The following is a 13,709-nucleotide window of genomic DNA, read 5'->3' as shown; positions in this document are numbered from 1 at the left end:
TAATGCCAGCTTATTTGACTCGTTTTGGGTACGCCAGAAAAAATTAAACCTGAAGACGTTTGTTCTCGCAGAATAAAGTATTAATGACTCAATGTATCTCTTTCTTTTTGCCCCGGACGTTATTTGTTTAAAATACAAATCATGTGTAATTCGTTATGCCTGCGTTGTATAATTCGTCTACAGGAAAGGAAAGATGCAGTATTAAACTCGCGGAATCGCGATATCATTCTCACTGTAGACAAGGGGAATTATGAAGAGCGTTTCATGATCCGGCGCGTGACGCGCCATATACAGGGATGCCAGACCAGCTCGAATTTATTTTCCAGAGAGTATGGAGCGGTTTATAGCCCTTCAAAACGTGGCTGCAGAACCTCCCGAATGGCTCTCAAGCGCAGAGCCTTTGTTGTCGCTGCGGAAGTTTTAAAGCGACGAGGTCAGTCTAACACTGGCTGATCATGACATTCATTCATGTACATTACCTTGTATCTTTTTTCATGTCTTGATGGGATTTTCCTTTTGTGTTATGTCGTGTGCCAAAGCAAGGCAATAAAAAAAAACAATCCATGCGTGGCGCAGTGGTAAAGCGCTGGGCTGGAGATCCAAAGGATGGAATTTCGAATTCCGGTGAAAGACAAGGTTTATTTGCCGACACGGCTACTAACGACAGCGCGAGACATTAAAGCATTTCGCCTTAAAAGAACGCTATTCGCTCCCCGGAACATCTTTTAGTGACAATTTTTAACTACACTGATTGATAACGTTTTCACTCAAATGTAGAAAGGGGCATATGTTCCTTCTCTTTCTTTAGAGTGTGGTCAACCTGAATTCGTTAACATTGGTAGGAGTAAGAACGTTTTTTCTTCCACATCAGCATTGCTCATTCGCTTACAAGGGCAGCCTCTGTGAAAGAGGATTTGTCGTGCGCGAATGCATGTAACTTTTGTCTTTGTAGTGTCAAATTGCAGCCGACAGAGCAGCTGCTTTCTAGTGCTTTGGCTCAAGTCCTCGTAAGTCGGATGTTTGTGCACTTGATTTATATTTGGCGCAGTAACGTATTAATACAACTTTTACCATTTCCCCCCTCTTATTTCCACTTCTATCTATTTTCACGCTGCGAGGATAGCAACCCACTTAATACCAGTGCACCGGTCGGTGCACTTTCATAAGTTTTCTTCAGGCAACCGGTAAATGGAATCCCATTTGCAATACATTATGGCTCAGTTTGCGCAGGTGGTTGGGTATGTACCTTCATATCAACATAAAGCCGTGACGCCACCACACGCAAGCCTACGTTATAACAATTTCCAGGTCAATACTCTAGCCTGTGGGGTGCTCAAATCCGTTACCTTTACTTTTACTGCCGGAATGCTTGATGAACCATGTTCACAGGGGTAACTGAAGTTTCAAACCTGTAAAACAAGCTCTGAAAAACAGCTTTTTCTTAGCCTTTTCGAGTTCATCTGTGATATATAACGGTAATAGTTGCCACTTTACTCAAAATATTCCAATGAGCTAAGTGCCAATCTTTTCGGTAGAGAGTTGAGTGCTACGCTCAATAATTCAGTGTCGGGATGCAAACACTATGGCACAGGGAGACGAAGATCATTGGCATAATTCACGTGAGGGCAGACTTGAGATGAAGAGCCGGCTACCGTACAGTTAATTAAGCGTGTGGTCATTTATGAACCAGACGATCGCATGTCAAGCTAGAAGGGCGTTTTCATTTTGCCAGCTCCACATAGGCACCTACAACATGCACAACCATGCATGCGACAGGAGGACTGAAAGGCAATGAAGTGTAGTATCGAACGTCATAGCCCCAGATGGTCGTCATTAGTAGATTTCATTGGGCTTATCCGGTTAAACTGGCCCTAAGTAACAAGGCATGACAACGCTTGTTGCATGTATTAATTTGATGTCGTTGTCTGGTGTTTGCCAGAATTACATTTGTCTTTTATATTATATTAGCTATTTTAGCAATGCGTTGAAAGTTGATTTCTAGCATTGCTATCCTAGAGGATACGTCACAAACTTTTAACGCCGATTTCGCGTTGTTCGTGGTGCATCGTTCCACCGTGTGCTATATTGTTTATATTGCATTTTTTTTTCGCGCTATGTTTGCTATATAATCATTGCGTTGTGCGTCATGCGCTGCCTCAATCACAGCTCTGTATTTTGGCCATTTTGTTTTTCTCTTATGGTTCAAAACCTCCGCCATCAACTCCATCTATTTATCCATACTACTGCGTTAACGGAGAACAGAATGCACCTGTGCGCCATAAGACGGACACTTCTTGTAGCAGAAATGTTCCTTGTGCCCTTCACTTTTCCGTAACTGATAGCTCGTAAGCAGCTGTTTTCATGGTACAGATTTATCTCAAAAACAAGCATTTATAAACGGCTGTATTTGTGTCGTAGGGTTGCTCTTGCAAGTAAAGAAAAACGAACTTAAAATAGAAAACGAACGAACTGTGTTGCAAGAAAGTGCAGCTGACAACTCCACAAACTAAGACACAAATAAATATAGTTCACATAGTGTATCAAGTTAGTTGGCGCTACAAGTGAACATCACAAATATATAGGCCAACAAAGATTACGGTAACAAAAACAGCAAAGTAAAACTACGTGCAAAAAGGAAGAACTGGAGGCAAAAAAAAAAAAAAAGAGATAAGGGCTGCTTGCTAGGGCCCGAAAACAACGCTGAGTGAAATGGAGGTACGATCCATGATTAAATGGTCACGTGGCAACAAGGATACCCCGCAGGTAAAATTTTGGTGTTTCTTTCCTAAAGCACGCGCTAAAACAATATAACATAAGCCTCTGTGCAAAATTATCTTCTCCGACATAATAAATAGGCAGCATTACATAATTACTTTACACTGCACATGCAACTTCACTGCGCTACAATTATTCCCTCTTGGTCAACAAACGCGTCTGAAGTGCTGAACGATGGCATGCTGACCACCAGGCGGATCAGTATGCCATCGTTCAGCACTTCAGATCCGGTGCCTTTCCTTTCAGTATTCTTTTATTCTGTATGATTTGAAGCTTTCAGAAAGATACAATGACCCTTAGGTTTAAGCGAATGGCCCATATATATATATTGTAACGAGTACAAGGCAGCGAACACTGAACCGATCAGTTCCACCCACTGCACTGTATCGTTCTCTTCTTTCTCGGTTCCGCGAGGCACGCTGCAATATATATATATATATATATATATATATATATATACAGATCAATTAAGGGGAAATGAGGGTGCTCGTTATAATACATGAAGGAAAGAAGCCAACAGTCGGCGAGACCAAGGAAAGCGTTGGGGATGGTACTTTGTCTTTTTTTTTTATTTTTTTTTAATGTTTACTTGGATAATCACAGAAATTAGTAATGAAATCTCTTTAGGGGAAAGATAATTAAACACAAAGTAGAAGAAAAAACAACGTGCCGATGGTGGGATCCGAACCCACGACCTCCGAATATCGCGTCCGGTGCTCTTCCAACTGAGCTACATCGGCCGCTGTCCCCCCTGCTACTTGCTTGGGTATTATTACCCAATAATAATAATACCCAAGCAAGTAGCAGGGGGGACAGCGGCCGATGTAGCTCAGTTGGAAGAGCACCGGACGCGATATTCGGAGGTCGTGGGTTCGGATCCCACCATCGGCACGTTGTTTTTTCTTCTACTTTGTGTTTAATTATCTTTCCCCTAAAGAGATTTCATTACTAATTTCTGTGATTATCCAAGTAAACATTAAAAAAAAATAAAAAAAAAGACAAAGTACCATCCCCAACGCTTTCCTTGGTCTCGCCGACTGTTGGCTTCTTTCCTTCATGTATATATATATATATATATATATATATATATATATATATATATATATATATATATATATAGTATATATATATATATATATATATATAGTATATATATATATATATATATATATATATATATATATATATATATATATATATATATATATATATATACTATATATATATATATATATATATATATACTATATATATATATATATATATATATACTATATATACCTTAAATCTTTATACTACACCTTGAAGCGAAGTTTGATATGAAGCTTCGCAGCAGTCGCTACCTAATGGTTCTAGATAGTTGCAGCTAGCTACTCCTTCTAGAAGAGAATTGTGTGCTCCGCTTCTCTCTGGTTGGTATAACGCCAATAACGATACTCCAACCTAACGACAAGGCCATTTTCAAAGTCAATTCCATGTTACCTCTCTACGAAAGGTGATAGTAATCGGAGGCGTTTTTCTGTTCCCGATTAACACCGACAGGTCGGTTCACTGACTTGTTAAAGCAATTCCTGCAAAGTAATATCCTGTGTATTCTGTGCCTCTAACATGAAGCCTGCATTTGTTTACTGTGTCTCCGCCCTGTTCTCACCCACGCTGAGAGCAATCTGCAAGAAGAAAAAGGAAAGATGCTTACACCGTGCATTTTAAAATCGCCGACTGGCAGCGAGGCTACAAAATAAAATCCGGCAGATGCGTGCTATGCTTTTCTTGTAGCGAGAAAAAACCCGTGGATGTTTGTCGCAAATGATGAGTTTGTCTCTGCCACGACATTAGACCTTTTCTCTACACATGTGCGCCGCCTGTCAGCTGGCGACCTTATCGCTCATGCTCTTTGTCCGACTAGCACTGCTCGAGATCGCCTAGCTGATGCCACTCCGCTATAGTCTCTCACCCGCCATTCGGAAATAGTTGTAAAAACAAATTACGAAAAGAGAAATGGCGTCCCCCATAACTTTACGGGCCTAGCTCTTTTTGCCGATCTGCGCACGTGTCTCAAGTAAGTGACTAGTGAGCGTTGTCATTACCTATAAAAAAAGAAAGCTGCAATGCACTCTGTGTAAGAATGCTACATATTTATACAATGCTGACATTAAGTACAATGATACTTTCATGTCTCGCATGCCAGTTTGTAATTAAAACCAGGTCGATTCAGCTTCTTTGACGGCAACCAAGAGAAATATGTATTATTCCTTCGGCAAGAAAGCAATTGTTCAAAATAAAACAGGACATCTGTATTTAAGAAATGGGCGCTTGTGAGCACGTGTTCTTGTGTGTATTTGAAAGGGTGCGTGGAAGATTGTGCTTGCGCATGCGTGATCGTGTTTTCGTAATTGTGTGTGCTTGTGCGCGTGTCTTTCTTAGCGTCTGCCGCGTGCGTGAAAAAACAGTTTAGAAAAACGGCAACCGCGACTGTGAAAAGCAACCTGACGTTTTTCGATTATTCCGTGGGGGCCGTAGTCTGCACGAGACATGCCAGCTGGCAGAGGTTCGGCGACTGAAAGAAGGCGGGCTGCCAATACGGAGCAACAAAACGAACCTCACAGGTATGCAAGGTGCAGCCCCAGGGTTACCTTTTAGTGCCTTTGTTTATCAGGCCTTTATTTTTATTGAACAAGTCTTATTGAAAACACGCTAATTTAATCGTCTACGCTCAATTCAGTGGGACCTGGAATTGTGTGGTACTTCTTCACTGGTGCACCGGCCTCTCAGGCTTTGTCTACGTCATTTGGAGATATGCCAACGATAAAGCGAGTGAGTGACCATTGTTGCATCATCTACACTAAATTCTAATGTTAAATATGTAAGAAACTACACCTCGAAAGATTGTGTTGTGCACAATGTTTACTGCAGAAATAAAAATGTTACAACAAGACCTAAAATAAAAACAGTATTTACAAAAGGAATTATCATTCACTTTATCTATGTGTTATATGTTCAAAGCTATTGTAGTCATTTCTAACTCAATCCAGGCGCATGCTTTTGTTGGTCGATCCGCAGTTCTTTGCAACCGAACTCTCTTGGAGTTCCTAACCGCTAGCTCCTGTTCACTTTGGAGAGGTTGAAGGCACGACATTGAGCTCGCACGTGGGCAGCTTTCGCCACACTTTACTGATGACTGACTAGAGCGCTGACTGCCAAAAGTAGCCCTGAAAAGGGAAACGCCGACAGTGGCAAGGCAAAACCGTAAAACAAATACACTATAGAAAAGCAATACCTATTTGAATTGAATACCGAGCGCTTAGAACGCATGTCAACGATTTGCTAAGCTGAAATATTTCTAGTAGATAACAGCGTACATTCAGTGCTTATGAAGTATATAGAACTGTCTTTAATAAGGCACTCTCAGTCCGGCCAAATACACGAGCATATATGAATGCCAAATTTAAGCTTTAGGTTTCTATTACACTCACAGACTTGATGACTATTTTCATTATGTAATTATGTAATGTATATGTGCATCGGAAAGGAAAAATGTGACGAGCTAAGACCAAAGAGATGAGGTAAACATTTTAACGGGCCGTGTAATTGCAATGTTTCGATATTCCCCTTAGAAGCCTTTTCCCGCAACGACATAAGGTGCCTCCTGTCCTCTGCTCTCTGTCACGCACACACCAACCAGAGGCCCTCTAACCAAGTTTTTCTTTAAAGACAATCAGCACTCAATATCTTTCAATTCACTGCCATTCGAACCCGACAAAAATATGCAGCGCTGGCAGATATCTAAAATTAATTTTATGTAAAATGTTTCACAAAATGGGTAGGATTAAATGAAACATTAAGCTGTCTTCGCTCTCATGCGTGATCGTAAAAGACGCCATCCGGCAAATAAAATTGATATCAGTTACGGTTGCCTACACTAGTAAACAATTTCTTGGCCGCAGAATATATTTTCTCCCCTTTCATTTCTGCGCCTTTAAGAATGAGTGGCACAGTTATACAAAAGCGAGTAACAAGCTCATAAAACAAATTAAACCGGCTTTTTTTTTACAATGCGCCTTTACTATCGAAGTGACTTCATCATTTCATGTTACGCTTCATGTTCCCATCATGCACGATATTCATAATTAATTGCTACCCAGCCGTTCCATGAAGCGCCACACCGTTCACAACAATGTGCATGTGATAGTTTAGGTAAGCGCTCTCAAAGTTATGTATGAGCGTGGCTTGGACCATGGGACAGTATGAAATTGAAGAATTTGGAGAAGTAAAAGGCAAATAGGAAATATAGTCGCTTACATCAGCAAACATGACACAGTCCAGCAGCATTTACTATACAGGTTATACGCCCCGAAGTCGCCTCATGACTTCCTCTGCTCACCAGATGAGTACGCGAGAACATAATGTTCACTACAGCTTTGCTCACACTTCCCGTCAAGCACACACGCAAAAATATGCGACGCGTTGATGGAGCCGCTTACGTATAGCCTTGACGCAGCCCTGGTAGGCGGCACAACATTAAGCGGCTCGCCTAAGCATAGGCGGTCACAAATGCGAGAAAAAAGCAGTTGCTTCTGCGGTCGTTCGGATTTCGTCGAAGTTCTGCAAACGCTGTGGAAAGCAGCTGTCGAGCAGGACACCTACTTTCATGCAGAGAAGGTGCCTTATTTGAAGTGTCGTTTTATGATCAATTCTAGGTGTTCCTGCTATTCATAACTACCTTTTTCAAACTATTCTCTTCGGTGGATCAGTGGAACGCCGCCTAAACTTCGCCCTGCCAACATCGTTTCCTTTTTTGCGTGCACTCTGAGGCACCAATAAAAATAGCGAAGGGACAAGACACGGGCCGCGAAAAGACATGCATGAGTGCTCGTGTGTGTCTTTTTCGCCCTTGTCTCCTCGGTGCGCTATTTTTATTTGACATGTGCTATCAGCAAGCCCGACCTGCCACCTAATGGAATATGAGAGACAAACTCGGACAGCCCTTAAATATATTTTACGACAAACATTTTCTATGCACTTTTCAACAAAGTAAAATTCAAAAGCCTTGTTAGGCACTCGCAATCGATAAAAATGCTAGCAGCGTTCTTCAGTGGCTTGCTTTCTATAGTAGTTATTGCAAAAACAAGCCAGAAGACGTCCCTCTGCATAGGTATAAATATTCAGTGAAAGGTAGATCAAATTAAACAACTCCGGCATGATCATTCAAACCGTCAAGGTTGGAGTGCTTCTCTTTATGCAGTAATCGTATATTCTCAGGGTTCTTAAAAGCGAAAAGGACTCTTGCTTTGTGCTGAAGTAAGATTTTCGAATTAGTGACTCTGTAGCGCGAATTTGAAACTGTGAGAGTTCTGCTATTCAACACAGCGCTGCAGAACCGTGTCCCTCCGTTAAGTACTTTCCCTCCAACCGCAGTTAAAGTGTCAAACGAGACTGACGCAGTGCCGGTACCATTAATTCTTTATGGCCACATTCAGTTAAAACTATAAATGAGGCCCATGACGTTGACGCATTTCAAAAGTATTTCATTACATTTTCTTGTTCATCACAAATAAACTGTGTAGTGCTTGGGTATAATGGAAGTCGCCGCCCATAACTGTCATTTAAGTGTTACTGTGCAATGCAAGTAAATTCCCCCTCCAGATGTTGACTGCTATGTGCTGCTTTGTCTTTTGTACGCTAAATATTTTTCTCTGTAACTCTTTATTAATTACTTCCACATACTTCTCGCTGGTCTTTCAGACACATCTCTTCCGAACGAGATGCGGCAAGATTTCAGACCTAGTCCGTATGGTTTTTGGCGAAAGCAGGTACGTTATGCGCATTTTGGACAACAGCATACCAGATATCGCAGGTAACTTAAGTATTATATGTGTGTTAAAAAATAAAATATTTGAGGTCGGCCAGGCACGCTATTCGCATACAGTTTCCATCCGTCTAGTATATCACAGGCATTTGTTTTTTGTTTTGCAGTTTATTATTCATTTAACTAAGTTAATTTAAATTGCTAAACATTCACTTTGACCTATAAACGAGATACGCAAAGGTATAGAGTCCCTTTAGAAACCCATATTCTACTATTCGCGATAAGGAAAACCTCACGTCTATCTTTTTTCCTAAGCTGAAAAATAAAAACACAGCAAAATTCGAGAAAAAATCACGTGACTAGCCCATTCGAGTGCCACAATTGCGCTACCCTCAATCACATTTGAGCGAATGAAATCTGCTCCATGGCTCCATGGCTCCACCGTTACTCCATGGCACCATTGCAGAGGCAAGCCCAGATGTCCCCAATGGTTTCCTTTCCCGTGTCAGCCATTCCAGCGCCTGCTCTAAAATGTTTCTGTACATCGAGGCGGCGCTGGCCAGCCGGCGCACATGGCGGTGCAAATCGCAGCAAGCACGAACAGCTCGGTGCAACCATCGCCACCATATAAGCCTACCGCTGCATGAGGTCACCGAGTCGTGGCAGCAGCGGATTTCGTTCGTTCAAACTGGATTGAGAGCCGTCCGATCGCGGCGCATAGATAAGCTAGTTAGCTAGTTACGTGATTTTGTTTTGCATTTCGCGGGAGGCCGCAAAAAAAAAATACACGAAAGGCTTTCTTTACTAGACATAATGAAAGGAGGGTATCTGAAGGTTCTCCCCGGCTTTTCAATTCACATTTATTGTCGAAGTGAATATTTAAGTAATTTGGAAGATTATCTTAGTAACTATTTAATTGTAAATAAAAAATTCGTGCTGCGTGCGAGACAGCTGGCAGCTGAGTAGAAATAAATTCCACGTCCTAACCCCAATTTTTATTTTTTAACTGTTGGTTAAAATTCCCTAGTACACCCGGCATACACAATACATGTACTGGGGCTGCAGATGCAGTGGCTTTATGGAGCGTTGTTCATTTGTTCTCGGGAATATGTTCCAAAATCATGGCGTGTTTTAGCACTTACTTAAATTCTTTTTTTGCACAACAACGTCGGACCCTTCAGATTAAAAGCGCCCAATTGATGTCGTGACTTTGTCTTTACCTCATGAGTGTTTACTTCGCGCAGTTTTCTTTCAAATTTTAGCGAATTAAACAAAAAACATCTTAACAGCACCAATGGGCTTTTGTTGCATAGCAACTAGTGAATGAGTGCAACTTTATACTGACGAAGTGATCTTTGTTTAGAAGGCATCTGTGCTCAGCCAACAGATAACAGGTAATTATACCATAAGTGGCATCTACTTCACATTTAGAATTTAATATAAGTGCACTGGATGAACAAAGAAGAGGCTGAGAGCAGCGTCCCTTGTCCGTCTGTGACAATGCTGATTCGCTCAAAAGGGCCAGAAACTTATGCTTTTGCTTTTTAATTTCTCCTGTTTGTTTATTTTATAAATTCCCTTTCAACGTGATGGCCACATGGCGCGCAGGACATGACGAGTTTGGACTGGCAAATAGAGCGCTCGTTCGTCTTGGCCACATGGAATTGGCTACTGATCCATCCCCTGCTGGCACGGGCGACAGCCTATGCTGCTCCGACGGTGAGTTCCTAAAACTAAAAATGAAAAAATGCATTTATATACTTTTTCCCAGAATTTGCATGCAGCTATAACATTAGAACCACCACATCTGTAACCAAACATGGGCAAGCCTAACTCAAATTTTAAATATGGAATGCGATTTCACTGCGTTAAATATCTCAAAAAACGCATTCAGTCGTGAACAAAAGGGCAAGATATTTTTTATCTTCACCTGACAAAAACTTGAGCATGAGCAAAATGGGAAGACAGTACTGCATTTTTACACGATATACATCCAATTTAAGCTATAGTCTTTTTCCCTCAACAGATTTAGCTAACTACTTTTTTCACTGCCAGAAAGTATCGACAGTATTGTGGGTTTTCATTTCAAATAAGGCACCAAGTCTAAAAAAATGTTCGCCACCAAAAAAAGAAAATAATGCTAGCCAATAGTATACTTCGCGTGCAGGCCTTTTTTTTGTCTCTGATTACTGCTTGCCATATCTGAGGCATACATGGCAGTAATTGAATTACAGTAATGAAATTACTGTAATTTGATCACTTTTCTCGGTAATTTGTAATTTCTTTTTCGGGTTGGTAATTTAGTAATGTAATGAATTACTTTTTGGCAGTAATTTCGCAGCAAAAGTAATTAATTCCTTTCGAAATTACTTTTACTAAAATGCGCCACTACTCCTTCAATAGATGACGAAGTAGAGTGCCGCGAAAGCAGGAACGACGTGCGGCAAGAGAAGCCAGCGTAACGGATCAGCAAATGGGAATAGAGATGAGCAGAATAGTGCGTCTGAGACCTCCATTCTCCAAGCAGCAGGATACAAGGCATCAAGGGAATCCCGAAGGGAGAGATGGTGCAAGAAGGCTGGAGCTGAAAACTAGTTTGGAGCGCGGCGTAGCGGCACTCCCTGTTGCGTCGGCTAGGGCACAGTGGTGCCTGGTCACACTCAACACCACGGGGCGAAGGAGAATTGGGGTTGGGGGAAATAGGCAGAAGGGTCCATGACGTGAGGCGCCGGGGCTTGAGCATTACTGAGCAGTGAGCACAAATGTGCCGACATCGATACTTGGGACTGCGGAAGCAATAAATAAGCTAGCTTCTTCAGGGCCTTCAAATGGCGGAGACAGCTCCGGGCCAGCAAGACGCTGGGTTCGCCGGTTATTTCAGGACCGTTCGACCGTGTTTATTACTATTTTATGTTTTTGCGGTAGTTTTGTTTTTGCAATGGCACGTACTGTAGGAGAAAGAAGGAATAGCTCTCTGGGGCGGAATATGGCGGGAAGACGAAAGATTGTGTGTGCTTCGCGTCTGGAGAACAAGTTGTTTTGTTTACTAGCTTTGCTTAGTTTTTGCATGGATGGAAACTAGAAAGTAATTTAATTACTCAGTAGAAGGAATTGTAATGTAATTTCATTACTTTTTGGGAGCAGTAATGAGTAATGTAGTTTAATTACTTTTCTGCGATTTTCAGCAAAGTAATTAGTAATGTAATTTAATTCCTTTTCAAAAGTAATTTTGCCATGTATGATCTGAGGCATAGAGTCCAGAAAGCTCTGAGTAACTGCCTAGTCTACGTTTCCCTGCTCTTGCAGCAGCTGATTGAAATTTTTATCTGCTCTATCCCCTTTTTGTCTATTAAACCAAGGATGAAGCCTACGGAGATATATTTCATTTGAGTACTTTCAGCACACTGGCTTATCAAATTCATGAGGTCAAGCCTCTTTTTCTACCAATTTCTCACAAGAATACCAGTGTTTTGGGTCAACGTTCTTTATAAACGCATATCCGAGGCCAAGATGCTTCCATCTCTGGAACTTTTCTCTCCTATCGATTTTTATATAAACGTTTCTGCTCATCACACTTCAAATTTCGCGAAAGAGGACACTTCCAAGAAAGCAGAACCAGTCCCATATAGTAAAATTACCACCTCTATGGTTAGACGTCGAAACTTGATGGCAAGGTTTCAATAAAGTGTGTTGGGGCAAAGTATGCAATGAATCCTATCATTGCCATGCGTAAAAGCTTCGATTCATCTAACAGCATCACAATTTTTTATATGCCACGTTTCCACACAAGGTGTTCACTTGCCTTTATTATCCTGGAATCACGATTGCTTTCGCGGGTCGGGTGGTATTGAGCTGCGCTTCATTCTTTTTGCTCAGCACATAGCGTTTTACGTTTCACAGTTCATAGGGCTGCTTTTGACCGTGGAACCAGGGAAAGAACTTCGTAAGTGTTGGTAAGCTAGGGTCGTGAGTTTTATTTGCTGCTGCGAAAAAAGAAAGTTTTTTTTCGGCAACGCATTTTGTTTATCTGGCCTATGCCGAGGATCGAAGATTAAAAAAATAGACCAACTCTGAGTCTTTATAGCGTCAAAGCTTGCAAATCTTCGAAATGCGTCACTCTGCAAAACACTGGTGTGTGGCCGGAGATTGATGGAGGGTAGCGATTCGTGCTGGTTGTTCTATGTAGTTCATTGCTATACTCTATTACAGCGCACATAAAACAAAAACGCAGGAGGAGGAAAGCTCTTGCACAGCCTTCCTCCTGTGTTTTTGTTTTGTGTGCACTACATTAGAGTATAGCGATGGCCTAGGATATTTACCACTTGAAACGTTGTAGGGATTTTAAACCCTGCCCATCGCTTATAAAAATGTGCATTTATACAAGTAGACATCAGACATATTATATGAAATTTAGCAATTTAGCAATAATTTAGAAAAAGCGGAAAAGCGAATGCTTGTAAAAGCTCGTTTGAAAAAATAAACGTAGAAAACGAAACAAAATGAGACAGTTTCGGCCTAAACTATAGTTCTGGAAGAATCAAACGGAATTATAGCACCAAAATACATTCAGATGTAGTAGAGCCGTATGTTACACATATATAAATTTTCAAAACATGTCTTTGTTAACTAATGTGCATGTGAAAGTGCACAGAGAAAAAGCCCTGCAAACCATAGGAAAGGAAGTCGGAACGAAGTAGCCGGGGACTAATTGGGGCAGATTGAATTTTGAAATCTTCATAATGGCCTCGGCAACTCGTGTCACAAACGCTCCCGGGTATTTCATGATTTATGAACTCGTCATTTGAATCAGCTTACAGTCAGCAGACAGGAGCAAAGTTGTATTCATAGCCGAGAACCCTTTTTTCTGGATTTTAAAGTGTAAGCGTTAAATTCCCCGTCCCCATAAAACCCGGCAACGAAGTTGTTTGCATCGATGTTGTGAGCAAAATGTCACAGGCGTGACTGGCAGGTGGTAGTTGGCAGGTGACATAACCATGCACCGACTGATTGTGTGACGTCACGTGACCACAAGACATGGCAGGTTCGGTAGGCGTTGACAACTCTAGCTTCGAATTGAAGGTGAGATCGGAAGGCAGAATTCCGGGGCTTTTGACTTTCGAGACACACG

The 13,709-nt window shown here is 41.5% G+C and overlaps 1 protein-coding gene across 1 annotated transcript in view; it reads left to right on the top strand.

Moving 5' to 3' along the window:
• The first annotated feature begins 954 nt into the window (after positions 1-954).
• Positions 955-13,709, top strand: part of LOC146175801 (protein-cysteine N-palmitoyltransferase HHAT-like) — a 31,896-nt gene continuing 19,141 nt past the window's right edge. The window contains exons 1-5 of the mRNA XM_084582159.1: positions 955-1,007; positions 5,296-5,381; positions 5,498-5,589; positions 8,518-8,585; positions 10,190-10,300. Of these exons, the coding sequence (XP_084438285.1) occupies positions 5,308-5,381; positions 5,498-5,589; positions 8,518-8,585; positions 10,190-10,300 (345 nt within the window). The 5' untranslated portion in view covers positions 955-1,007; positions 5,296-5,307. The remainder of the gene's footprint in view (positions 1,008-5,295; positions 5,382-5,497; positions 5,590-8,517; positions 8,586-10,189; positions 10,301-13,709) is intronic.

Source organism: Amblyomma maculatum, chromosome 10, assembly GCF_055883805.1.
Source record: "Amblyomma maculatum isolate TAMU_Amacu chromosome 10, ASM5588380v1, whole genome shotgun sequence".
In the NCBI taxonomy this organism is placed as follows: Eukaryota; Metazoa; Arthropoda; class Arachnida; order Ixodida; family Ixodidae; genus Amblyomma; species Amblyomma maculatum.
This window is presented reverse-complemented; position numbering and strand designations above follow the sequence as displayed.